This window comes from Chiloscyllium plagiosum, unplaced genomic scaffold (genome assembly GCF_037043375.1).
Source record: "Chiloscyllium plagiosum isolate Xiang-an unplaced genomic scaffold, Cpla_swu_hap1 HiC_scaffold_6, whole genome shotgun sequence".
In the NCBI taxonomy this organism is placed as follows: Eukaryota; Metazoa; Chordata; class Chondrichthyes; order Orectolobiformes; family Hemiscylliidae; genus Chiloscyllium; species Chiloscyllium plagiosum.
Window position 1 is genome coordinate 78,005,006 of NW_028270144.1, and position 26,576 is coordinate 78,031,581.

At 39.2% G+C, this 26,576-nt stretch overlaps 1 protein-coding gene across 3 annotated transcripts in view; it reads left to right on the plus strand.

Annotated features, from left to right (window-relative positions):
* Positions 1-26,576, plus strand: part of dync2h1 (dynein cytoplasmic 2 heavy chain 1) — a 565,214-nt gene that overhangs the window by 71,596 nt on the left and 467,042 nt on the right. For all 3 annotated transcript variants that reach the window (XM_043691805.2, XM_043691808.2, XM_043691806.2), the window contains exons 21-27: positions 853-980; positions 2,235-2,384; positions 3,969-4,174; positions 5,024-5,179; positions 9,387-9,501; positions 17,677-17,847; positions 24,067-24,449. In XM_043691805.2, the coding sequence (XP_043547740.2) occupies positions 853-980; positions 2,235-2,384; positions 3,969-4,174; positions 5,024-5,179; positions 9,387-9,501; positions 17,677-17,847; positions 24,067-24,449 (1,309 nt within the window). The remainder of the gene's footprint in view (positions 1-852; positions 981-2,234; positions 2,385-3,968; positions 4,175-5,023; positions 5,180-9,386; positions 9,502-17,676; positions 17,848-24,066; positions 24,450-26,576) is intronic.

The following is a 26,576-nucleotide window of genomic DNA, read 5'->3' on the forward strand; positions in this document are numbered from 1 at the left end:
GGGCAAACATAAGAATGCCATGATATTCTTGTTTTTACATGATCAGATTTGCTGAAAATGTTGCTTTGTTTATTCGTTAATGGGATGTGAGCATTAGTTGGAAGGCCTGCGTTTAATGCCCACTCCTAATTGACCTAGTTGAATGGCAATGAATTGCTTCGTGGGGTGAACATAATTATTTGTTGGATTATAGCTGAAATTTGGAATTAAATTATCATCGGTAGATCCCCAATTTATTTGTAAATATTATAAAACTGCATGTACCTAGGTTGTAGCAAAATGGTGTCATGTAAAATTCATAATATAACACCATTAGAACCACAAGATTAAATAATCTTTTCCTTTTGAATAATAATTTATTTAAAACAGTGACTGATGCAAGTTATATTTATTGTGTCATTCGAAACTTACTTTCCAATTGGAACGCCAGCTTTTATAAATACCTATATTAAAATGGTTACATTGGTGGTTCAGTGGTAGAATTGGCCCAGGTTCGATTCCTGGTTAATGCATGGCAACCATTGTTTTCCATTACTGCAGAGGGCAGTCTGTACTGGGTTATTCAGTATATTTAAGGCTGAGATAGACAGATTTTTAATCAGTAAGGGGTTCAGGGATGATTGGGAAAAGGCAGGAAAGTGGAGTTGAGGATTGTCAGTTAAGTCATGATCTCATTGAATGGTCGAGTAGATTAAATGGGATGAATGGCCTACTTTTGCTGTTGGATCCTGTGGTACAATGAAGAAAGAATAGTAAAATACTAAATTTTAAAACAGAGTAATTTAATTGTGTCATGATATTTTACAGCTGCTGCTCACTCATTTTGTTTTTAATTGTAATTATTTTGTACAGTGAATATCCATGAGATTGATAGTTTTGTGAGTGATGCAATGGAAATACTATCAACTCGACCTGAGACAGTTGAAGAAATTGGAGAGGCGAATTCAAAGCACACAGAAATTGCTTCAAAGAAACCTCATGTAAGAGCAGTTTGCAAATAAATGCAAAGCACAGATCCGTTAAACTGCTTATTTTTTTTATCTACTGTACACATTTTGACCATATTTAAGTTCAAGTTGTTCTGAATTGCATTTAGAGTAGCAGAATTAGTGAATGGTAGCCCTGTGAGTGTGAGATAACAGAGAGGAGATTGTCCTGACCCTTGTGGAGCATAGATCATTAACCTCTTTCTACACTGCTGCATGTCCCACTTCATCTGGGACACAGCACTGATTTGGGCTGTAATTTGTGCCTGGTACCGTGGAATCCTGTGGGGATGAGGTGATAAGAGGACTGCCTTCCTCTCCTCCAACCTGTCTGCTAGGAGCTCCAGTTTAGACTCCTCGAATTGAGGAGCAAACTTTCTTCCTTTGGGGCAAATGCCGAATGTTCAGGCTTGAACGCTCCACTACGAGGGTAGTTCCTGGCTTGCTGCATCTAAAGTTGTCTGCATTTGGACTTTATATTTTGTGCTCGAGGTGAGAAAGTTGAAAATTTTCATCAGTGGCGAGCACCTCTGCCTCTCTGGTTGCAATCCCCTGAGAAAGGTGTCCAAGAGCCTACTTTCATAATAATAGTAATGAGCAGGGGATTGCGTCAAAATAGTAATTTTGAGATATGATGGACAGGGTAGTGCCATGAATCTCAGCAAACAATTTAACTGCAAATGGGAACATTTTGTCCATGCTTCTTGGTATTCTTCAAACAGGACTTTCCAGTTTTTTAAATTTAAGTTCATTCTTGCTGTTGAATTCACCCATTCTAAATTACACTATCTTCTCCTTCCCTGCGCTCTTTGTTTCTGCATCCTTAGACCTGATTTGTTAAAGACAAATACGGTTCCCTGCTCACAGATTCAAGAAGCCTGCTTTTCTTTTCTGTGTTGTTATGGGTGCGTAGACTAAGCAAATTGCTTGGAACTTTAAACCTCAATGTGCAAAGATTATTCTAATGAATAGCAGATTCAGTTGGATGCCTTGCCAAGATAGTTATCACCCAGTTTTTAAAATCCATATTTATGTTAAGAATTAATAATGATTACTGCCCAAATGGTGCTTATTTAAAGCTTTTGTTGTTCATTTTTACCATTTCTTCACATTAAGGGCAATAGATTTTTAAAAAAATTAGATGAGCATAGGACTAGTTTATAATTGATCTACATTTATAATACTTTCTTTGCGTTACTATTAGATTTTTTGCACTTAGTTTGACTTCTATCTTTTCATTTCTTTAAGGTTTTACCCTTGTTTCAAGATGCTGAAGATAAAAACAAGCTGCTCCGCTCTGTAGCAGGTGGCGGTCTTGAAACTCTTAGCAGCCTCAGAGCGAAATGGGACAAATTTCAACTGATGATGGAGAGCCATCAACTAATGGTGAAAGAACAAGTAAGTACATTAGTTTTATGTCTTTAATTGCCACATAAAAGCCTGCATGAGCTTTGCCTGGTACTTTTCATGTAAATTGATTTGTAGGTGAACTTGAGATTTATGGATGGGAAGGCGTAAATAATTATTTGTTTACTTTCTGCCTTGATTATTTGAATTTTTAAAATTCTTTTGTTTGGCTATCTTAGTGTGATCTATAGAGTCTGTCAATGTTAGCGTTCCTTGGTTGGGTTTCCATAGTTTTATGACAAAGAAAGCTCCTTTTTAAATTGATTCTTTGGAAAAGAATTTTTTATATTTACGCTCACTGCATCTCGCTTCATGCTTGGTTATCTGTCACAGTGAAGTGGTACAGTGAAATAGAATATGTTGGAAATAATCAGCCATGACGACAGTATCTTTAGAGAGAAACCATTAGCTATTCAGGTTAATGCTCTTTATTACAATTGGAAAAAGTTAGATATGGATCAGATTTAATTAAGTACAAAAATAGGAAATGAGGAGAAGCGTGGGGAAGAGGGAAAAGTAAAATGGAAGACCTGTGATAGGGTGAAAGGCATTAAAAATTAAATGACAAAGGGATGACAGTACAACTCAAAAGGGGATGGGAATGGGACAGTTCAAAAATTAAAAATAAATCTAATGGAGGAGTAAATGGAAATAGCAGAATCATTGCTTGCAGCTGTTGTCTGAAAAGTGATAGTGTTCAAATTCAATTTTGCAGTTACTTTTGAGTTGTAAAGTGCCAACTAGAAAAATGAAGTGTTGACCTTATGTTTCCAATGAGCTTCACGAGAACACTGTACAAGGCAAGGATAGGTCAAAGTGGATTTGGGGCAGATAATATAAAAGACTTGACTAAACACTCGTAGACTGAATGAAGGTATTCCACAAAGTGGTATGTCAATCTTTCAAATGAAACGAACAAATACAGTCTCGTAAAACAAAAGAGGCACAAATAAGTTACTGTTTTACTCGGGTGGAGGGTTTGACCTGTCTTTTCTTTTCATAGCTGTGTGTTCCAGTCCTTTGGTTTTCCTTTAATGTTACGTTAGTTTTTTTTTGTTGCTGCTGACATTGGTTTCATTAATGTGATATTTATACTGCCGATCTCTGCTCCTCTTTGCCAACATTCCAGTCAATAATTGAACAAAAGATAAAAAATACTTAACGATATTCTACTGATCTTAATTCTCATTACTAAAATTCAGTTGTACTTGCAGCCAATCGATTTGTGATGGAGAAGAAAACATTTGTTTAGCACTTGAATTGGAAATATGAAGTTTGAATTATGAATCACAATAAATTTTAATATATGTAAACAAAGGGCAGGAAAAAACATTTGGTTCTATCTTAAAATGTTCTTATTTTTATGTACTGATTTTCCTACAGTCAACAAAACATTAAGCATGAAAAAATGATAATTATCCTTCATAACCTTAAAAAAACTGTTTTGCTCACATCATGCCAATAAGTATGGATATTATTTAGCATGTGTTTTTACTTCATTAATTTTAAGAAAGAAGTATTAAACTATGTTTAATTCCCATAAGCCTTCAACTGAATTTGTGTTTGCCTCTTTAGGTTGAAATTATGAAATCAAATGTTGAGTCTCGCATTAAGATGTACATCCAAAAGCTGGAGAAATTTGAAGCTCGCTGGAATCAGTTGAAGCCCAGTGATGATATTGTTGACAGTGGAAACGGGGAAACACTCAACAAATGTGTGGAATGTATTAAGGAGAAAAGAGTTGAATTTGATGAACTGGAAACAACAAGGAAGAAATTGATGTATGTTGTTATGACTGACAAGTAACATTACAAAATAAAACTTATCACATGATGCTGAAATTTGTAATACTTTATGAAATAATCTGAAAGCTGAGACAAGAAAACTTGATGACAAGATGCAGTTATTTGGTTCACCACACTCCCAAGAAATTAATTTTCAACTTGTATTTATAATTCTTACTCCACTGATTTCTTGTGCTTGAATCATACAGGGCTAGATATTTGGAAATGTCCATTTTTGGCACATAATTAATAGATAAATTATCAATTTGAACACCAAAATCTGTTTGGATTGACAACTTGAGATATATGCAAAATGTAGTAACTTTGTTAAGTTTGGAGGTCTTTAGAGTATACACCAAAATCACCCATAAACAAAACATTAGGGCATTCTTAATGTGAACATGAACAGAGTTTCAAGCAGTTTACAATTGTTAGCTTTCGTTTGCATTTTTTCTGCTCCTCATCTGCATTCTATGATTCATTGTGGATTCTTGGTTGCGATGCCTAGCTTGCGGGAATGAGTTTAGAAACCTATTTGACATTAGGCATCACTACTCAGTACAATATTATTCTGACAACTTTGTATGCCCTCCCAGGAGAAGTCACTGGAACTTGGCTTGATATTGAATTGTAAATTACTGAGTTCTCTCCCTTCCCCCTCCAGTACCTTCCCAAAGCTCCACTTCAGGTGAGAAGAGATAATTTGTTCCAAACAAGGAGTCACACTTGGAATCTTCCTGCTCTGTATGGCTCAGTAATATACCTTAGTGCATTTAGTTAATAACTTAGTGCAATAGCTGGTTAATTCATTATTCTTACACAGCTTGTTTCTATGTCATTTTTCAGTGAAGACTGTCAGCATTTTAAAGTAGTGGAACCTGAATTTGAATTGGCAGAGCGCCTGCGTAAGAATCTGGAACAGTATGAAAGCATGTGGTCATTATATGAGGACTTTACAAAAGGCTTACAAAATATGCTAAATGAGGACTGGATCTCCTTTAGGTAAGTCATATAAGTCCGTCTTAAATCGAATGAATTTATTTGCTGCATCTTCAAATTTTCAATTTTCTACAAAATGCCAAAGGATATTGTATAGATTTACTCTTTAACAATCTTTAACTTTGGGCTGAATCTTACACTGTCCTGGTGGTGGGTTTCAAGACAGGAGAAGCTTGACAAATCTATGTTCAGGGCAGCAAAGAGCTCAGTGGTTAGCACTGCTGTGTCACAGCGCCAGGGACCTGGGTTCAATTCATGCTTCAGGTGACTGTGCAAACTCCACTCAGACGTTCTCCCTGTGTCTGCATGGGTTTCCTCCAGGTGCTCCGGTTTCCTCCCTCAATCCACAGATGTGCGTGTCAGGTGAATTGGCCATACTAAATTGCCCATACTAAATTGCCCATAGTGTTAGTCAGGGGTAAATATAGGGTAGGGGAATGGGTCTGGGTGGTTCAGAGGGTCAGTGTGGACTTGTTGGGCCGAAGGGCCTGTTTCCATACTGTAGGGAATCTAATCTTTCGCATGGCCTTCCTGTCCACTTCTGACCTGTCAGATGTTTTATGGAGAGCAGTAGAGGCATTAAGTGTCTCCCCTACAATTGGACTTAAAGACATTTTAAAGTGGTCAATTAAAAGCCACAAGGGCCTCATCCCAAAACTGCATCTCAGGTACTACTTTACCAATAGCAGGGGAACCTCCAAACTAGTGCCCGAACTATTTTAGCTCCAAAATGTTGAACAAGGCTGGGAATGATCTTGTTTGTGGGTCTTCTGCCTGTTGGAGACACTCCCACAAGATTTTGTTTCTTCCTTTGCTGTTCTCCTTCTCTGTGCCTCTTGTACTTCCCTTTAAGTGGATGTTTGTGATGCTTAATTTGCAAAAATGTCATTTCTTTTTCCATAAACCTATGCAGAGTTCAGAAGACTGTTTAATGCAGGTTATCACCACCAGTATAATCCTGTTCAGCGTATACCAGCTTGATATCCTGACTCAGAGAAAGCTCTCCCCTTATCTTGGTGGCTAGTTCCAGTAATGATCTTCATCAGGGCTTGCCATCAGCCCCAAGAGTAGTTGATGTTTCTGCCTAGTGCTATTGGGATTAACCTCCTGAGGGAGGACTTCCTGTCCTTAAGAGTTCGAAATGCAGTCTTCAGCCAAATAATGGTCAGTTTTTTTTTCATTCATTTATGGGATGTGAATGTCACTGGCTAGACCGGCATTTATAGCCCATCCCAGTTAACAATCAACCACATTGCAGTGGAACTGGAGTCACATGTAGGCCAGACTGGCAGTGTATTTCTCTAAAGGGCATTAGTGAACCAGATGAGTTTTTCCGACAATCAACAATGGATTCATGGTCATCATTAGATTCTTAATTCCAGATTTTTATTGAATCCAAATTCCGCTATAGTGGAATTCAAACTCGGCTCCCCAGCACATTTCCTGGGTCTCTAGATTAATGGTTCAGTGATACTACTACTAAGCCATGGCCTCCTACTATGACATTCATCATTAAATAGTAGGAGGGCAGCTGTTTTTCTATGGGTGGACTCCTCATTGGCTTTTTAGTTGGTGCATGGAGATGTAGAGACAATGGTGCCTTGAGAAATCCACCCTTTGTTTTATTTATATAAAGCCTCTCCTGTTTTAGTAGGTGTATTAAGAAGTGGAAATGCAGTCTTCAGCCAAATAATGGTCAGTTTTTATTATTCATTCATGGGATTGAGTTTGGGATGCTGAGATGCAGTTTTGGGATGAGGCCCTTGTGGCCTTTAATTGACCACTTAAAGGCCTGTAAGTCCAATTGCATGGTAGTCACGGTTCTCCGTAAAACATCTGACAGGTAAGGACTGGGCAGGTAGGCTCCCTTAACCCACCAACCTTAGACCTTTACAGTTCTTACTGAAGGGTCACAACCAGATCATCAAGTCCTTAAAGCTGTTCTGAATATTGATGTGAAGCTGGTAATGCTAAAAATGGGTTAAGATAAAAAATCAATTTTCTCCCTCAAGATGAAATGCCCAGTTATGATGTGCACTATTTAGTAATGTCTGCCAAAAACTAATGGAACTACTTCAAGCTAGTGAACATGACTGACCAATAATTCTGCAAGATTGACTGATCGATAATTCTGCAGCATCTTAATTGTGTTGTCTCTTTGGCACATGAATGCATTTTTTAGGCGAAAACAGATCTGTTCATGAAATTTGATTTCAGTAAACAACGAAAATCCTGAACTTCCATTGAAGAAAAACCAAATTTGATGTGATTCTTAATAAGCCGGTAACCCAGACTCAATCTCGAAGCTTGGATCCTGCACTAGTAAAAATGGCAGATCTTGCATGCTTTTAACAAAAAACAGGAAATCTTCGCATAACCCTTTCATTTCTAGAGCGTGTGCTCTCACAGGCCCCCTCCACTCCTTTCTCCTTTAGACCTGAAAGATCTGTCTAGCACCCTCTTTCTCACCATTCCCCCACCCCCCTCACTTCTCATAGATATTTGTTCCCCCTCCTCCTTCTTACAGTCACTCTCCCTCACTTGTCTCCCTTAACCCATTAACCTTGCACTTTTACAGTTCTCACTGAAGGGTCCCAACAGTTTTTCAATCTTGAAATAAGGGGCTAGTGGGAAAATGTTTGGGAACCTTAGTAGTAACCTTAATGATAAATTGGTGAAATTGCAGAATTTGGTTCCTAAGTCACCAGCAAAAATCCAGGATAAAAGATCTTGAAAGTTTACAAGGAAAGTTTGAAGGAGAGGGACAAGCTGAGTTACTCTTGCAGAGACCTGCAATGGAGAACAGGCTGTGGTTATACCTGTGTTATTACTGTTCTTAATCCAAACAGTGAAAAGGTAATTTGACTTAATCAGATAATGTAGATAGTTGAAAATGTGTTGCTGGAAAAGCGCAGCAGGTCAGGCAGCATGCGCTTTTCCAGAAACACATTTTCAGCTCTGATCTCCAGCATCTGCAGTCCTCACTTTCCCCTCTAATGTAGATAGTTACCTTGATCATTGTTCACTTTAAACATTCCTTTACTATAATCTTATCATAATAAAATCCATATGGTGAAACTTTTTCCATTGTTGAAATTAATTTGTAATAATTGAATGAAAGACCAGTTGTTACAATTGACATTTCAAGTTGGCGCATCTAGTCATATATTGCTTATTCTGTATTTATATTTCTTTATAGTTTCCTTCACCATTTTCCTCTTCTGAAGATACTGATGCAGTGGTTCATAATTTGAGAACTTTCCGATACCTTTCCTGAGTAACCACTCTTGGTTGTTGATAGGTTATTCAACTATTATGGTTTACTGTGCTTAGATACCTACAAAGATGGATACCTTATTAAGTATGCATCTCCAAAATAGTATCTTCTGTTAAAGAACCTTCCTTCAAATTGTGTTTTCATGCTTCTGGACATTCATATCCCCTAGAATAATGTAATTTAAAAGCCCACATAGATGCCATTTAGCCCAAAGCACCTTTGTCAAGAAGCTTTTGCTGGATGTTTGTTTTAATTTCCTGCTCGATTCCTTGCTTACTCAGCACAATACGAAGTATTTTGAAAATTCCCTCTGGATGGGAGATAAGTTCTTGGGGATACCATAACCTTATCTAATATCTATGCTTGAACTATATTTTGGGTTATTGGACAACATGCTAGTGTAGGACTGTTTCTGATTTTTATTCCTGAGGCTTTTGAGATTGTACACTTTCATAAAAGCACGCATCAGTCTGTATACAGCAACCTTCTGTGTTTGCTATGTAGCGTGCTTGAATAATACAACATAACTGTACTTGATAAAACATTGTTTTGCTGTGCTTTAAACAAAGAATGATAAATTTGATCGTGTATAAGAATGATCCAAGGTTTGTATTTCCTTCTTGAAGTGATTACACGCAAGTTTTGTTGTGCTAAATATACTTGTTATTTGTTTTGTAAAGTAAATATTAAGATAATGTTGAATTGTGACAGAAGTAGTTGCTGAGCACAAGGTTTTACCTTAAGTTTGGAGAACTCAAGATTTGACAATGTGTGTTCCATAAATTGATTTTAGCATCGCATGTAAGTTAGCTGCTCTGATCTGATTTTTGTTATTATTAAAATTGCTGTATGTGCTACTTGAAGATTAATATTAATTACGTTTGATCTGTAACTGCAGATTTCTTTGATCTAATTTGTATGTTAATTTTACAGGGGTAAAATCTATATTTTTGAAGATTTTTTATTGATGTGGCATGATAAGCTGAGAAAGAGAAATGAACAAACAACAATAACTGTCAAACTGCAGAAAGATGTTGACACATACAAGGTGAATTGCTTTAAGTGTATTATCAGAACTAGAAAGAAGAGGGGATCCAGGGGCTAGATGAGTTAAAACTGACCTATCACCACTAGGACCAGATTTGAGGTAGGATAGTTAGGATGACTGTCTTCGAGTTTCATAGTTTCCTTACATGCAAAGTAGTTGGTCTTCCTCAATCCAGTTCTGCTGCGTTTGGATCCATTGTAACAACCTACTCCTCATTTGATAATCCCAAAACAGTGTCCAAAAAAGTGTTGGGATTGAACATTGCTTTGCATCTAGCCGTGTTAAATCTGACGTCGTGTGGATGATACTGAATCTGAGTAACCAAAACACAGCGTGTTCTTTCCCTGAGCAGTTAATATCCCTTGCCTAGATGAGAGAGCAATCCCAGCAAAGATTTTATAATGTAAATTGATTTTGTTTTCCGTGAAATTAACTGATTTTACTTGAATTTTGCTAAACTTTCTTACGTTCCCTCTAGAAGCCAATAATGTTTAAAAAGAAAATCAAACTTTGTTAATCTCTAAAAAGGATGTCATGACCAAGCTGCATGTTTTAAATGTTTTTCCCCTGTAACAAATGACTAAAAAAAAACCATTGACTAAATACAATTATTGTCGGTGACTTAAACTTTAAACTACAGAAAAGAATGTTTGTCTTTTCATACTTAGCGTAAGCCACACTTTCCACAGAGTTATGGTCCTTGCAACAAACAGTCTACAGTTGTTCCCAACTTCCAATTGCTTTCTGTTTCCCCTTTCTGCTGAGTTTTAACTTTGAGTGACTGACTCCACGCACTTCCCTTAGATTTCCAAAAGCTTTTTAAATCCACTACATGCAGAAAAGGCTGTACCAATGAATTTTCCGGGACACATCTCCTGAAATCCAGGTGGCCGTGGAACTTGTTTCTTCAGCCTGAAGCCTTCTCCCTATCTAGCAGGGGTTGTTCTCAAAGCCTTGCAGCATCTTCTCTCTGCTGATGACATGAAACTGTTGTTTCTTAGTTTCATTGATTTGTGCGGAAAACTATAACCTGATGTCAAATATTCACCATTGTCACATGAAATATATTAGCTTTGCATCTTGGAAGAAAATATGATTAGCTAGCCTTGACTCCAACTCTTTCATATTAAAAGTAAATGCACAGTTTACAGCTCAACAATTTTCAACTCAATACTTTCAATGCCTTTATGGACTTTGGGAGTCTCAAAGCCAACTCATTGTAATCTTCAAGTCTGCTGCCATTGTCTCTTTACAACATAGCCGAAAATGTGTTGCTGGAAAAGCGCAGGAGAATCGGCGTTTCGGGCATGAGCCCTTCTTCAGGAAAGAAGGGATCGGTGGGGATCCAAGATGGCGGCGACCCAGTAAGACTGAGTCTATAGTGCTCCTCCCAAGACTTGGGCACAGTGGGTCACCTACCCCCTACCAAGCTCACCAAATCATTTATAAATCATTTATAATAGTTTAGTAACTCAATTAGTTGTGTAATATTACATTTAAGCAACTTTATCCTAAGTTAAAATGACTAAAGGGAAGGGAGCCCGCAGCTCTCAGCAAGCAGGAACCCCTCCCCCACACTCTCCAGCTGCAGCAGAGGCGTCCACAGCCGCCCCGGGGGACTTACCTACAGTAGCAAGTCTTGCAGAAATGCTTTCCAAGCTTGACTCGAAGATCGATGCCTTTATCGTCGAATCCAGAAATCGTTGGGAGTCGCTCTCGTGCAGAAGCACGACCGTGAAATTGAAGAAATTCAACGCCGACTCGGAGAGGCGGAGCTAAAGGCCGCGACCTCGGAGACAACCGCTCAATCGGCCGTGGATCAGGTCCGGACTCTCGAGCAGCGAGTCCGGACCTTGGAAAATCATATTGACGACCTCGATAATCGAGGTCGTCGAAAAAATATTCGTTTGCTGGGCCTTCCCGAACGGGAAGGGGAAGGCCAGCTTACAGCATTCCTGGAGCAGTGGCTGCCACAACTTTTAAATCTGCAAGCTGGATCAGGCCAGGTAAGGGTGGAATGGGCCTACCGGGTAGCAATACACGGGCCTGGCTCGAACCAGCGCCCACGCCCGGTCCTGTTCCGCCTGCAGAGCTACAGGGAGAGGCAGATACTCCTAGAAGCCTCTAGAAATCTTGGAAAAGACCCCCAAGCTATGATCTACAAAGGATCCAAGATCATGCTATTTCAGGACTTTTCCCCGGCTCTGGTTCGAAAGAGGAAGGCATTCGACGAGGCGAAGAAGCGTTTAAGGGACTTAAATGTTCAGTACTCCTTACGCTACCCAGCGATGTTACGTTTTAACCATGAAGGATCCGTATATAACTTTGGATCACCAGAAAAGGCTAAGGAATTCTTGGACTCTCTTAGATAAACTGTAGGACATAATGGATGTTGGTCTGCCTTCCCCCCCCCCCGCCCCCCCCGCTTTGGTTTATATCCCCTCCCTTTATTTTTTCTTACCTTACTGCTTAATATTATCATGGGGGGTGGGGAGAGGGATTTGATTTTCTCCCCCCCTTGGAGTTGTTTTCTGTTATTATTTTATGTATATATGAGGGATGTATGTATATGTGTGTGTGTGTATGCATGTATGTATGTATATATATATATATATGTGTGTGTATGTGTATGTATATATATGTATATATATATATATAAGCTGGGGATTTGGTTAATGTTGGTGGGGGGAGGTGGTTACCTTATTCGATTTTACCTCTGTCTTTAGGAGCGGGGTTGTTTTTCCCTTCGTTATTTTGTATTATCATATTTAATTATTATTTGTTGAACTGGTAATTTTATAGTTATATGTTTATATATGGTATTAACATTACCAAATATACCCAGGTGTTGGTAGGGGTGGGGGTGGGGTGCTCACTGTTAACTCTAGCTTTGTATTATATTTGAATTTTCCTCATTTTATTGAGGAGTGCCTGGGTCAAGGGTGGGGCATTGGTTGGGAGAGGATATGAGGGATTTTTGGAGAGGAAGTGACGCCCCCTGGGAACAAGGGGGAAAGTCTCCACTTAGATACATTTTATATTTTTTTTATTTAGAAATAGTTTTTTACTGTATTGTTGTGGGTGTATTAAAGAGGCTTTATTTTTGTAAATTTTACATGTTCCATGCTCGGGATGTTCTGGATAGGGTTCCCCCCCCCCCCCGAGGGGTCTCGGATTGGCCTAGAGGATTATGGTTGATCAGTCGGTTAAGTGGTGCACCTGGAATGTCAAGGGGAGTAATTCGCCACTTAAAAGGAAGAAAATATTATCAAATCTTAAGAAGGAAAGAGTTGATATAGCTCTCCTACAGGAGACACACCTGTCAGATAAAGAACACTTGAAATTACGACAGGGCGGATTTGATCAGGCCTTTTTTTCTTCTTTTAGCTCAAAAAGCAGGGGAGTTGTTATTCTTGTTCGGAAGAATTTCCCTTTCAAAATCCTAAAGCAGATAAAAGACGAATCTGGACGATATATCTTGATTAAAGCCCTCATAAATGGAGAAGAATATGGGATTTTAAATTTGTACTGCCCCCCGGCACACCCCTTTAAATTTATAACGGAAGCCTTTTCAAAATTGATGGCTTTTGATGCCCGTCATATAATTATAGGGGGACACTTTAATTGTATTATGGATCCGGAAATAGACAGGATTCCTAAGAGTACTGCAGGAGTATCTCCCAGATCTAGACAATTGATGGATCTGAACAAAGAATTAGGATTAGTAGATGTATGGAGATGTCTTCATCCACAGGGTAGAGATTTTTCTTTCTACTCTAATCCACATAAATGTCATACCAGAATTGATATGTTTTTTGCCCCCTCGATTTTTTTAAATTCCATATCATCCTGTAAAATAGGTAATATAGCAATTTCTGACCATGCTGCTGTATATATGGAAACTAAGGCGAGGAACTAAGGCGTATGGACCCCTTCTTAATGAAAGATAGTAAATTTGTAAAGTACTTCTCTCAAGAATTTAAAACTTTTTTAGAAATTAATTCAGGTACAGCTAGCAACCCGTCAATGATGTGGGAGACCATTAAAGCTTACACGCGAGGCTTGATCATCTCCTACTCAGCGACCCAGAAGAAATTAAAGGGAGAACAACAGCGTCTGCTTGAAGCCCGCTTAAAAGCGGCTGAAACAGCATACACTGATAGACCTTCTATTATCAAATTGCAAAGGATTACAGCTCTTAGGACAGCTCTAAATACTACACTTACTCAAATGGCTAAGAGGGAAATATTATTTGCAAAGCAAAGGTTATATGAATATGGCGACAAACCGGGTAGATACTTAGCATTTCTTGCAAAGAAAAAAAGGCCCCTCAGACTATTATGTCTATCAAGGAAAGTACGGGTATTTTGACTCATGATCATAAAAAGATTAATGCGACCTTTAGAGAATTCTATTCTGAGTTATATAAATCACAGGATTGTGAAGATAGGACGAAGAGGATGCAGTCATTTTTTAAAAATTTGACTTTTCCAGACCTAACTCCGGAACAAGTATCGGTCCTAAATGCTCCTCTTACACCCCAAGAAATAGTTGATGCAATTAGGCACCTTCAAAATGGTAAGGCGCCGGGCCCAGATGGCTTTCAAGCTGAATTCTATAAAGAATTTACAGAAATACTGGTTGGTCCACTTATGGACATGTATAACTATGCATATAGTCAGGGCTGTCTCCCGCCTTCGCTGAAAGAGGCAAATATCTCTCTTATCCTTAAAAAAGGAAAGGACCCAGAAGATTGTACATCATACAGACCAATATCCTTGCTAAATGTAGATTTTAAAATCCTCTCTAAAACGTTAGCACTGAGATTAGAAAGGATACTGCCACATATTATAAAGAAGGATCAGACGGGGTTTATTAAGGGCCGTAGATCATCCAATAATGTTAGAAGGGCTCTGAATATGATTCAAGCTTGTCATCAGGGAAAGATACCAGGAGTAGTGGTTTCATTAGACGCGGAAAAGGCATTTGATAGAGTCGAATGGTCATATTTGTTTTACACATTGGAGAGGTTTGGTGTTGGACAGGTGTTTACCAAATGGATCTCAACATTGTATAGTGATCCCAAAGCAGTTGTGGTTACCAATGGATTAGGCTCGGATAGCTTCAGTGTGGGTAGGGGCTGCCGTCAGGGATGTCCCCTCTCGCCATTGTTATTCACGCTAATAATTGAACCACTAGCAGAAGCTGTACGAGCTGATCCTAATATAGTGGCCCCAAGGATTGGTACAGGTAAACATAAAATTACCCTTTATGCAGATGATGTTCTTCTATTCCTCAGTAACCCTTTGATGTCCATACCTCGCTTAATCCAAGTTATTAATACATTTAGTGCATTCTCAGGCTATAAAATTAATTTTTCAAAATCGGAGGCTATGCCAATGGGTGGCCTTGCTGTGATACCCCGCTTAGCGGACGGTTCCCTTTTTCCCTTTCGCTGGTCCCTGGAGGGTTTCTTATATTTAGGCATTTTTATTACTCCAGTATTTGGTCAGTTGTATAAGGCTAATTTTGTGTATTTATTGGAAAGGATAAGGCAGGACCTCCAGCGGTGGGGAGACCTGCCAATTTCCTGGTTGGGTAGAATAGCATTAATCAAAATGAATATCCTGCCCCGTCTCCTATATCCTATGAGAATGCTTCCGGTGATGCTGCCGAGGACGGCTTTATGTAAATTATACGGCTGGCTGAGTTCCTTTATCTGGAATCATAGGCGGCCCCTCATTAAGCTGAAGAAGCTACAGCTTCCACAGGCAAGGGGTGGATTGGACTTCCCAGATTTTAGGAAATATCAATTAAGTTCCCTATTAAGTTACATAGCTGATTGGGTCTTGTCTGATCCACAATCAATCTGGTTGGACATCGAGGCTTCTCAAGTAAAATACCCACTTATTAACCTTTTATTCTCAGACAAGAGGAAAATCATTACAGATCACTGTAAAAACCCTATAATACTGAATACAATCAAGGCTTGGAATATAATGCGGCAAAATGAGGGTAATTCACATAAAACATCCCCCTATGCACCGATAGTGGGAGCATGGGGATTCCAACCGGGGTTAACAGATGCCACTTTTAAACTCTGGAGATCCAGGGGTATCTCATGTCTCGGGGATTTATTTAAAGATGGGGTCCTGATGTCTTTCGGACAGCTGCGTCAGAAATTCGGATTACCCAATGGAGACCTCTTTCGATACTTCCAAATTCGAGATTATATACAGAAGAAGACTACGTTATTAGATAGTTTTTATAAATCCGATAGAGAATGTAGTGTCCTACGACCAGTGGGGGTATCTTCCGTCAGTAATATTTATCATTTACTACATGATGAAGTATCGGGAGATATGGATAATCTGCTTAAAACATGGGATCAGGATCTGGGACTAGAAATCTCCACAGAAACGTGGAATGATATCTGGGAAAATGCTAGAAGAATTACTATTTGTAACAGAACCCAGGCTATCCAGCTGAAGATACTTCATAGGGCCCATATAGCACCGGTTCGATTGGCAAAATTTAAGGCAGGAGCATCTCCAATGTGTCCTAAATGCAAAATAGAGGTGGGCACTCTTGTACATTGCTTATGGACCTGTCATAAGATCCGTAGATATTGGACTAAAGTAGCAAGTACCCTGACAGAAATTTTAGGAACGGAAATAAAAGTGGACCCCGTATCTCTCCTCTTGGGCTTTTCGAACTTTCCCTCCCTGGACACGTACGGGAAGAGACTATTTTCTATTCTTTCTTTCTGTGCAAGGAAAAATATTTTGATGAACTGGGTGGCGGAGGGCCCCCCTGGACTTTCAAATTGGCACAGACTAATTATGGAATGTATTCCCCTTGACTTCCTTACAAATATGGTGCACCGAAAGACCGAATTATTTTATAAAATATGGCAGCCCTTTTTGAATTACATTAATACAGATATTTCGGCTATCCTAATAAGGGCTTTTATTTAATTGAGACTACAGACCTGGCTGGTCCGCGGCCCCTCGGGGGAGGAATCCCGCACGAATACGGGTTTTATCATATCTGATGCTAACACATCCCGAGCATGTAAGAGACTTAAATATACACCCTGGTTAGTTGTAGGTTAGATTAGTAGATAGTTGAGTTTTGTTTGTTTGTTTTTTTTTCTTTTCGGTTTTTTTTGTTTTTGTTTGGTTTTTTTTTGTCAAATTTTGGCTATTGTATATTTGAGCTAATTGTATATCAATGTTTATATCTGAGAGTTTTGTTTATTTTTGTAAATTTGTAAAAATGTTAAATTTCTAATAAAAATATCTATTAAAAATAAAGGAAAGAAGGGATCATGCCCGAAATGTCGATTCTCCTGCTCCTTGGATGCTGTCTGACCTGCTGTGCTTTTCCAGCAACACATTTTCAGCTCTGATCTCCAGCATCTGCAGTCCTCACTTTCTCCTTTTTCTTGACAACATGGCCTCAGTAAAATAATCTGGACCTCCCTTTGCTTTTTAAGTAGCCTATGTCCAGATTGTCAAGCACACACACAAGAACCAGTCACGTGACCCCCTTCATTTGCAGAATACAGCAGATTCCCAAATTACCAAAGTCTGACATCCAAACATTTCTTGTACTTGCAAACTGCTAATTTATATTGTCCTGTATTTTGTTACAATTTACCTGGAAATTGAATTTTGTACAAACTTCAAAATGGAACTGGAGACTGCCTGTGTAGGTAAAAAGTCGCCATAGTCTTAGCAGATGAGAGACTGCTCTGTTTTTAGAGAGAATGACTGGTGATAGTATAATTGGAGGGTCACAACACCTCAGGCAAGGGGAGCGGTTGAGAAAGTGGAACCTTCATGATAATCCTAGCTGGTGCAGGAATTGAACCTGTACTGTTGGCGTTACTTTGCAATGCAAGCCATCTGTCGACCAAGTGTGCTAACTGACGGAAGTTCGAGAATATAGCAGTCTAATAAACCTTGTAATTGGACGAGTACAGTAAATATTGAAATTATGACTTCTAAATTTATGCTAATCAATGATAAATTTCATATTTCCTTCAACTTTTGTTAGTCAAGAAACATTTCTACAGCTTCACTTAACACACTTTACAAATACTGTTAAAATATTGCCACATTTTGGATTGGAAGATTATTACTTATTTTGGATTTTCTACTCTTTGTGCAGATGTTATTCCCTGTTCTGAAGTATGTTCGTGGAGAACATCTGTCCCAGGATCATTGGTTGGACTTGTTTCGTCTGCTCGGCATGCCAAGAGGCACCACAATAGAGAAATTGCAATTTGGGGACTTGTTAAAAGTGGCAGATGTCATAGTAGCAAAGTCTTCAGACCTAAAAGTATGACCCAATAATTATTACTGTAAACGGTTGTTGCTGTAAATTAATTAAGTAGCCACCTTTAACAATCATCGCAAAACTGATAATTTTGCTGAACTGCTAAATAATTTTTATGTACAACTGAATATGCGTATATGTCCAAAAATTGAAAGCAATTGAGTTATTTTATGACTTTTCTTTGTTTATTCATACTGAAGATTATGTTATTTTCATGTTTTATTCTGTTTTTAGCTTGTAATTTATGCTGCATGTGTGGTTCCTATCTGTTACTTACTTATTGATTTTGCTTGTTTTTGTTCTTATATCAACTACCCTATTCTCTCCTCATTGCAGCCTTCCAAAATTTCTGAAAACACAAACCACTACATAGAGTCTGAAAGTCATGCAGCATGGAAACAGACTCTTCAGTCCAGTCGGTCCATGCTGAACATAATCCCAAACTAAACTAGTCTTCTCCTGGCTCATATTCCTCCAAATCTTTCCTATTCATGTACTTATCCAAATGTCGTTTAAACGTTCTAATTATCCCCAAATTCTGAGGAAAATCATTGCACATGTGAACCACCCTCTGTGTAAAAAAAAATGCCCTGATGTCTTTTTTAAATCTCTCTCCTGGCACCTTAAAAATGTGTCCCCGAGTCTTGAAATTCCCCAACATGGACAAAAGACAATTACTATAACCCTTTCTATACTTCTCATGATTTTATAAACTTCTATAAGGTCACCTCTCAAACTCCTATGCTCCAGTGAAAAAAGTCCCAGCCTATCCAGCCTTTCTTTATAATTCAAACCCTCCAAACCTGGCAACATCCTGCTAAATCTCTTCCAAACCTCTCCATTTTAATAATATCTTCATACAAATGGGTGACCAGAACTAGAGACAGTACTCCAGAAAAGACCTCACCAATGTCCTGTACAAACCCAACTCCTATACTCAAAGGACTGAGCAATGAAAGCGATCATGATAAATACCTTTTTAATGTGATGTAAACTTGAAAGAATTATGTACGTAAACCCCCAGGTCACTTTGTTCCACTATACTACCCAAGGCCCTACCATTAAATGTATAAATCCTCTACTTGTTTGTTGTATCAAAATGCAAAACCTTGCATTTGTTCAGATTGAACTCCATTTGCCATTTTCCGCCCACTGACCTATTTAGAGTCATAGTCATAGAGGTTTACAGCACAGCAACAGACCCTTTGGTCCAACTTGTCCATGTCGACGAGATATCCCAACCCAATTTAGTCCCACCTGCCAGTACCCAGCCCTTATCCCTCCAAACCCTTTCTATTCATATACCCATCCAGATACCTTTTAAAAGTTGCAATTCTACTAGCCTCCACCACTTCCTCTGGCAGCTCATTCCACACACGCACCACCCTCTGCATGAAAAAGTTGTCCCTTAGGTCTCTTTCACATTTTTCCCCTCTCACTAAAAACCTATGCCCTCTAGCTCTGGACTCCCCCACCCCAGGGAAAAGCCTTTGCCTATCCAATCCATGCCCGTCATGATTTTATAAACCTCTATAAGCTCATCCCTCAGCCTCTGACGCTCCAGGGAAAACAGCCCCAGCCTATTCAACCTCTCCCTATATCTCAAATCCTCCAACCCTGGTGACACCCTTGTAAATCTTTTCTGAACCCTTTCAAGTTTCACAACATCTTTCCGATAGGAAGGAGACCAGAATTGCACGCAATATTCCAACAGTTGCCTAACCAATGTCCTGTACAGTCGCAACATGACCTCCCAACTATTCAATACTCTGACCAATAATGGAAAGCATACCAAACGCCGCCTTCACTATCCTATCTACCTGCGACTCCATTTTCAAGGAGCTATGAACCTGCACTCCAAGATCTTTTTGTTCAGCAACACTCCTTAGGACCTTACATTAAGTGTATAAGTCCTGCTAAGATTTGCTTTCCCAAAATGCAGCACCTCACATTTATCTAAATTAAACTCCATTTGCCACTTCTCAGCCCATTGGCCCATCTGATCAAGATCCTGTTGTAATCTGAGGTAACCCTCTTCTCTGTCCACTACACCTCCAATTTTGGTGTCAGCTGCAAACTTACTAACTATACCTCTTATGCTCATTCCAAATCATTTATATAAATGATGAAAAGTCGTGGACCCAGCACCGATCCTTGTGGTCACAGGCCTCCAGTCTGAAAATCAACCCTCCACACCACCCTCTGTCTTTTACCTTTGAGCTAGTTCTGTATCCAAATGGCTAGTTCTCCCTGTATTCCATGAATTCTAATCATGCTAACCAGTCTCCCATGGGGAACCTGGTCGAATGCCTTACTGAAGTCCATATAGATCACATCTACTGCTCTGTTCTCATCAATCCTCTTTGTTACGTCTTCAAAAACCTCAATCAAGTTTGTGAGACATGATTTCCCATGCATAAAGCCATATTGACTATCCCTGATCAGTCCTTGCCTTTCCAAATACGAGTAAGTCCTGTCCCTCAGGATTCCCTCCAATAACTTGCCCACCAATGACGTCAGGCTCACTGGTCTATGGTTTCTGGCTTGTCCTTACCACCCTTCCTAAACAGTGACACCACGTTAGCTGGCCTCCAGTCTTCCGGCACCTCACCTGTGACTATCGATCATACAGATATCTCAGTGAGAGGCCCAACAATCACTTCCTTAGCTTCCCACAGAGATCTAGGGCACACATGATCAGGTCCAGGGGATTTATTCACTTTTATGCATTTCAAGACATCCAGCACTTGCTCCTCTATAATACGGACATTTTTCAAGATGTCACCATCTATTTCCCTGCATCCTATATCTTCCATGTCTTTTACCACAGTAAATACTGATGCAAAATACTCGTTTGGTATCTGCCCCATTCCCAGCGGCTCCACACAAAGGTTGCTTTGCTGATCTTTGAGTGGCCCTATTCTCTGCTGAGTTACCCCTTTGTCCATGATGTATTTGTAAAAACCCTTTGGATTCTCCTTAACTCTATTTGCCAAAGCTATCTCATGTCTCCTTTTTTGCCCTCCTGATTTCCCTCTTAAGTATACTCCTACTGCCTTTATACTCTTTGAAGGATTCACTCGATCTATCCTGTCTATACCTGACATATTCTTCCTTCTTTTTCTTAACCATACCCTCAATTTCTTAAGTCATCCAGCATTCCCTATAGCTACCAGCCTTTCCTTTCACCCTGACAGGAATATACTTTCTCTGGACTCTTGTTTTCTTATTTCTGAAGGCTTTCCATTTTCCAGCTGTCCCTTTACCTGTGAACATCTGCCCCCAGTCAGCTTTTGAAAGTTCTTGCATAATACAGTCAAAATTGTCCTTTCACCAATTTAGAACTTCCACTTTTAGATCTGGTCTATCCTTTTCCATCACTATTTTAAAACTAATAGAATTATGGTCGCTTGCCCCAAAGTGCTCCCCCATTGATACCTCAGTCACCTGCCCTGCCTCATTTCCCAAGAGTAGGTCAAGTTTTGCACCTTCTCTCATAGGTACATCCACATACTGAATCAGAAAATTTTCCTTTACACACTTAAAAAATTCCTCTCCATCTGAACCCTTAACACTATGGCAGTTCCAGTCTATGTTTGGAAAGTTAAAATCCCCTACCATTACCACCCTATTATTCTTACAGATAACTGTGATCTCCTTACAAGTTTGTTTCTCAACTTCCCGCTGACTATTAGGGGGCCTATAATACAATCCCAATAAGGTGATCATCCCTTTCTTATTTCTCATTTCCAACCAAATAACTTCCCTGGATGTATTTCTGGGAATATCCTCCCTGAGTACCGCTGTAATGTTATCCCTTATCAAAAATGCCACACTCCTCCTATCTTGCATCGCTTTCTGTCCTTCCTGGAACATTGAGCTGCCAGTCATGTCCATCCCTGAGCCATGTTTCTGTAATTGAAATGATTTCGCAGTCCCATGTTCCTAACCATGCCCTGATTCATCTGCCTTCCCTGTAGGCCTCTTGCATTGAAATAAATGCAGTTTAATTTACCAGTCCTACCTTGTTTTCTGCTTTGTTCCTGACTGTTTGACTTGCCTTTGTTCTCAACTACCAGTCTCAGATTGATCTCTTTCCTCACTATCTCCCTGGGTCCCACCTTACTAGTTTAAATCCTCCCGAGCAGCTCTAGCAAATCTCCCTGCCAGTATATTAGTCCCCTTCCAATTTAGGTGCAATCTGTCCTTCTTGTACTGGTCACATCTACCCCAAAAGAGCTTCCAATGATTCAAAAATGTGAATCCTTCTCCCACCAGCTCCTCAGCCATGCATTCTTCTGCTCTATCCTCCTGTTCCTGCCCTCACTAGCTCATAGCACCGGGAGTAATCCAGATATTACTACTCTCGAGGACCTCCTTTTTAAATTCCTGCCTAACTCTCTGTAATTTCCCTTCAGAATCTCCCCTTTTCCCTTCCTATGTCATTGGTTCCAAAATGTACAATGACCTCCTGCTGGCCCCAGTTCCCCTTCAGAACATTCTGCACCCTCTTTGAAACATCCTTGATCCTGGCACCAGGGAAGCAACACACCATTCTGATTTTTTGCTGCCTGTGATCAAGATCTCTTTGTAGTCTTACTAAACAGTGAAGAAGGTTTTCTCAAACTACCAATTTTGGTGTCTTTGGCAAACTTATTAACCATGTCTTGTATATTCTCATTCAAGTCAAATTCACCTTTTAAGCCCAGACTGCATGACTAATATTTCCTGAAATAAGAGTTGAGAGGATCATTGGAAATTACTGCTCACGCCTCATTAGCATAATTGGCCTGAGAACCCACTGTTAATCATGTCTGCACAAGGTACTTGGCTGAATTAAGACTTCAGTTTCATTGAGTATCTACCAAAATGAGTGATTGGAGCAGGATATATGAGGTGTGGAGAGGGAAATGTGACAACGAATCCTGTGGTGATGGGGGTGCACTCCTGTTCCTTGTATCCTCAAGATATCTTCTAAAAATTGTTTTTTAAAACCTGCCTGGAGTTAGCAATTCTGGAGGCTATGAGCACAATTTGCAAGGATAGGGTCTCACTTGCTGGTTAATTTATCCTTCAATAAGTATGAGTGCCTCGTTTACAAAATTAATAGGCTAACATTTATTTTATGCATGGAAAGAGGATCTAAAAGAGGATCTCATGAATTTAGTAGTATGATTGACATCTGCAGAGTTTGAAAGCAGGCTGTTCTTCACTGCTGAATTGGTTTGCCTTTGTTCCCATTTTACACCTGAAGAACAGATGCAACGCATGCCAATTTCTTCCCTGAGCTTCTTACTCACATTTTCAGATGACAATCTATCAATGTAACATATCAAAATGCCTACTAAGATACAGGAAGAAAAGGCATTTGAGAAAAAATAATTTTGAATGGAAGCTGGCTATTGGAACAAAGTCAGGGCTGACTGGAATAGTATTATGCACTTTTCTTATCTTTATGGTAAAGCCTTTTTACAATTTTCCTCTTCAGTGACTTGATCATTGATTATCATGCTTTAAGACTAAATATAATGACAATGATTAAGCTGTGTACATAGGGTCCCTTTCTCAACTGCTTGCCCTTAGTTTGGCCCACTAAATTCTTCAGTCCCTCACCAGGTCATTTATGTATTTTCCTCCCTGCTGTCCTCTCATTTCAAATACTCGTTACACTTCACTCTTCTGTTTCCTTTCTTTCTCTTTGCTGTTTCTTTGCTGTGCTCTGAACACTTTCACAATAACTATGGGAGAATTAATTTTTTTTTTGTAAATTGCCTCAATGACAACCCACTACTGTTTTAATCCATAAGTAATTACGAACTATACAAACACAGATTATTTTTGTCATTCTTTACAAAGATATCAGTGTCTGGAGCAACAACTACTTTAACCATTGCATGTGTAAATTGTATGCAGTCCAAGATTTCATTCATAATACCAAGTAACTCATGTTAACACATTCTGTGTTGCATGTTATAAAGCTCTGTTATTATGAAGTATTATTCTTTATTACTCTCCTAAATTCCTAAAGAATTTGCAGTATTCTCTACAGTGACTTCTAAGTAGATGCCTGTAATTGTTTGCTTAAACATAAATAAATTTTATTTTACTGTGACAATATGCTAACTCATTTCAAGCTCCTCTAGTTATTTATCAGTGTTGCTAGGAACTTGTAATTGAGTAAAATCTTTGAATAATGAGTATTGTTTGTAATTTTTCTTTCAGGAACTTAACAGTCGAGCACAAGGGGAAGTCTCCATTAGAGAAGCATTGCGGGAGCTTGACATGTGGGGTGCTGCATCCGTATTTATGATGACTGATTATCAAGATAGCCATAAAGTAACCATCAAGCTGATTAAAGATTGGAAAGACATTGTCAACCAGGTTGGCGATAACCAATGCCTACTCCAGACTTTGAAGGACTCACCATACTATAAAGGATTTGAGGACAAAGTGTCCCTTTGGGAAATCAGATTAGCGGATCTTGATGAATATCTACACAATTTAAATCAAATTCAAAGAAAATGGGTCTATTTGGAACCAATATTTGGTCGTGGAGCCCTCCCGAAAGAACAGGGGCGCTTTAAGAGAGTTGATGATGATTTCAGGTCAGTTTTAGACAACATTAAAAAATACTATTCATGCAGGTTTTTAATCAATAAAATTTGCCTTATTAACATGGAATACTAGGGAATAAAGTTTCTACTTTAGATGCAGCAAGGACATTTTGACTAAAATGTGCTCAAAATTCAGTTCATGTGTAACCATAAGAATAAGATCCTCACAGTAAAAAGTATTCGTTAAGTTTGTAGAAGTGATAAACTTGTAGACATTTATTGAAATAGCTGAAAATAGGTTTATGTCAAAAAAAAGTATTTTTAGAAAGTGTTCAGGCCTCCATTTTTGACTAATGTGTTCCAAAATAATTTAAAATTATGTTTAAAAAACATCTGCACTGAACTATTTGCTATTTTCCCATTGGTGTAGGCTCAGCCAATTTCTTAGTAAATTACGTATTATTATTAGATATGGACACTTTTCAACAGAAAAAAAGTTCTTCAATGCTTGTGCATTGAACTGGGGGTGAAGGCTACTTTGTGGGTAGGGCAGTTCCAAGACAAATCAGATTTCAAATCAATGTAAAGGGTCATGGAAACCTATGTGTGAATGCTTTGGGTGTATCTGACTTGGGTTAAAAAGACTGTGACTGTTTTCAGTGCTTGTTCAACTAACTGTGTCTGTTTAGAAATGATGTTACTCGGAGACAGGATAGAAAATATGCCAAGTTAACTACAATTGAATCAGTTTAAAACAGAAACATTGATACAGGAAATAGGCCATCCAGACCTTTCAACCTACTCTGCTATTCCAGATCATGGCTGATCATCTACCACAATGCCTGATTTCACCTTACCTCTATATCCCTTAATATGTTATTAATATCTAAGAAATCAATTGATCTTTGTCTTGAGCATATCCAGTGACTACGCATCTGCAGCCCTCTGGTATAGAGAATTCCAAAGATTCTGAAACTTTGCAACATGGGAACATTCCTTCTGCAAAGACCTTTATGGATTTGTAAGGTTCAATAAGATCACCTCTCATTCTTCTAAACTCCAGAGAATACAGGTCCAATTTCTTCAATCTCGCCTCATAAGACTGCCCTGCTGTGCCAGGAATTGATATCCTGAAACTCTGCTGCACTGCTGTTATGGAAACCACAATCAGCAATTTCCCCGATTGGGGTGACAAGATGCCAACTTGTCGAACGTTTCAGAGAACATCTCTGGGACGCATGCACTAAACAATCTCACTGCCCTGTGGCCAAACACTTTAACTCCCCCTCCCATTCCAAGGACATGCAAGTCCTGAACCTCCTCCACAGCCAAATTCTAGCCACCCGATGACAGGCGGAAGAACGCCTCATCTTCTGCCTTGGGACCTTCCAACCACACGGGATCAATGTTGATTTCACCAGTTTCCTCATCTCCCCTCCCCCCACCTTATTCCAGATCCCTCCAACTTGGCATCACCCTCTTGAACTGTCCTACCTGTGCATCTACCTTCCCACCTATCCGCTCCACCCTCTGCTCCGACCTATCACATTACCAGCGACTTTACCCCCAGACCTACCCTCCTCCCAGCCCCCTTGCCGCCCCCCCAACACACACACACACACACACACACACACACACACATTCCTGATGAAGAACTTATGCTCGAAATGTCGACTCTACTGTTCCTTGGATGCTGCCTGACTGGCTGTGCTTTTCCAGCGCCACACCTTTTGACTCTGAATACTCATAGACTGTTAACCAAGAATGACTATTAATTTTGACTCTTCTTTGCTGTAAGTGATCCTCAATCCAGAGCAGTATGTTACTCCCTATCTCATGTGCTCAAATCTTGTTTAACTTGTGTGGAACTTTGATTAAAAGCCTTCTGAAAATTCAGTTATATCATATCCACTTGTTTCCCCCTATCTATTCAGCTAGTTACAAAAAAAACTTTACAATTGTGTCCCATGTGATTTTCCTTTCTTTCATTTGTGTTGACTGCCCAAAAAGGCTATTATCTTCTAAATGCCCAGTTATTGCATTCTGTATAATATATTCTAGTATTTTCCCAACTACTGATGTCAGCTAACAGGTCTGTATAGTTTCAACTTTTATTCTGCCACATTTAAATTTGGAAGTAGGTAATCTGAACACAACGAACAGAATGTCTCTCCATCA